At 54.9% G+C, this 1,914-nt stretch overlaps 1 protein-coding gene across 1 annotated transcript; it reads left to right on the top strand.

Annotated features, from left to right (window-relative positions):
* The first annotated feature begins 83 nt into the window (after nucleotides 1-83).
* On the top strand, nucleotides 84-1,643 carry LOC102889782 (ubiquilin-3). Its single transcript, XM_006925308.1, has one exon. It carries the CDS (start codon nucleotides 84-86, stop codon nucleotides 1,641-1,643), a length of 1,560 nt encoding a protein of 519 aa, XP_006925370.1.
* The last annotated feature ends 271 nt before the right edge of the window (nucleotides 1,644-1,914 follow it).

The raw sequence follows: 1,914 nt of genomic DNA, 5'->3' as shown, positions 1-1,914 counted from the left end.
GGTCCCTGCCTCTACGTGTATTCAGTGCTACATCTAGGCTTCTACAGGTCCTCAGGTAGCCTTGATTCCACTCTCAAGGAAATATGGCACAGGCTAGAGAAGAAGCAGGTGACAGCCGCATGGTGTCTGGTCGGGAGCCATCATCACATACCATCAGAGTGTCTGTCAAGACCCCGCAGGACTGCCAGGAATTTATGCTGGCAGAAAATAGCAGCGTCCGTCACTTTAAGAAACAGATCTCCAAACGCCTTCACTGTGACACTGACCGACTAGTGCTTATCTTCACCGGAAAGATCCTCCGGGATCAAGACATACTGAGCCAACGTGGCATCCTTGACGGAACTACGGTTCACTTGGTGGTGAGGACTCGTGTGAAAGGAACTCTGCCCAGTCCTGGAACTCTGCCAGACCCCACAGGCCACTGCACACATCGTTCTGAACCCTCCAGCTCTGAGAGTGCTGGGATGCTAGCCAGGCTAGGCCAGCTAGTCCGGAGCTCACCTGATCTGGCTGACTTCTTTGGCCAACTGGCTCAACTCCTAATGGCTGCACCTGAACCCGTAGTGCAGTTCCTGGAAGACCCTCTGGTTCAAGGCCTGGCAAGTGAGAAACCAGCCAATACCAGCCATGTTCCTGAATCCTCAAGGCCAGTACAGAAACCTGAACCAGTTCCTAAGGCTCTAGAAAACTTGCAGAGCCCAGCCCGGCAACAGGAGCTCCTGCAGGCAGACCAGCGGGGACTAGAGGCCTTGAAGGCAGTGCCAGGTGGTGATAATGCCATGCGTCCGGTTGGCTCTGATATCCAGCAGCTCATGCTCTTTACTCTGGCCCCACTGGTTGCTTCCAAAGGCCACAACCCAGGTTCAGAGCTTTGCAGAGAAGAGGTCAATGCTCACAGCAGTACTGACACCACCACTGCTGTCCCCACAGCCTCCACCTCTGCCAGGCCATTGATGCAGGAGGTCAGTGCAGGAGTAGCTGCTCAGTCCAGGGGCATGTTCTCAAACCAGGTCAATTCAGGGTGCAGGACCGGTATGCCGGACTCATACTCAGGTCAGGATCTTTCCCCCGAGGATGGCCAGCAGCCCATAGGGAAAGCCACTTTAACCAGTCAGCTGAGACCCTCACCCTCTGCCTTGCGTAGAGCTTTGCATGTCCTCCAGCAAAATCCAGCTCTGCTACACCAGCTGGCCACTGGCAGCCCCTTGCGACATCATATACCACTTCTTCCCATCCTCACGAACCCACGAGCACTGCAGGCATTGATACAGATAGAAAAGGGCCTGCAGATACTGTCTAGGGAGGTGCCTGGGCTGGGACCTTGTTTATGGGGCCCAGGTAGACCACATGGGGCTACAGGAGCCCCTGAAACCAGGGGTGGAGGACAGGGTCACAGAGCCGACCCTGTGCAACCCACTTTGGCCGTTCTTCAGCTCCTTCATGCACTGGCCAATGCCTGCTCTCAGTCTACCCAATCCCCACTCTTCTCATCCCCTCATACTGAAGGCCGCTACCAGCAAGAACTGGAGCATCTGAAGGCCATGGGCTTTGCTAATCATGATGCTAACCTGCAGGCCCTGATGGCCACAGGCGGAGACATCCATGCTGCCACTGAGAGGCTGCTGGGGGAACCAGAGGCTTAGGTTCCTCCAGCTGATGGCCACAAAGCACCACCCCATGGAGAGGGAGGAGAAGGAGGGGGAAAGGGAGGGGAGGGGTAGTAGCTTATTTTGAGAATTCCTCCCACTCAGATCATGTGCACACTGGAATAGCCCCTCCCTCACTGCCCAAGCCTGTTCTACATTAAAAAGATTGCTTGGATCTCATGTGTAATGTCGATTTTGGGGGTAGGCGGGCAAAGATAATTTTTTTTGGCGGTGGGGGGTGGGGATTGATCATGTTAAATGGTCTTGG

This window comes from Pteropus alecto, unplaced genomic scaffold (assembly GCF_000325575.1).
Source record: "Pteropus alecto unplaced genomic scaffold, ASM32557v1 C18944148, whole genome shotgun sequence".
NCBI classification, from domain to species: domain Eukaryota; kingdom Metazoa; phylum Chordata; class Mammalia; order Chiroptera; family Pteropodidae; genus Pteropus; species Pteropus alecto.
The sequence above is the reverse complement of the archived record's forward strand: the minus strand, read 5'-3'. Positions and strand labels throughout refer to the sequence as shown.

Bases quoted from the DNA above. Each gene is read 5' to 3' on its own strand.
- LOC102889782 (XM_006925308.1), top strand. From the start codon at position 84: ATGGCACAGGCTAGAGAAGAAGCAGGTGACAGCCGCATGGTGTCTGGT.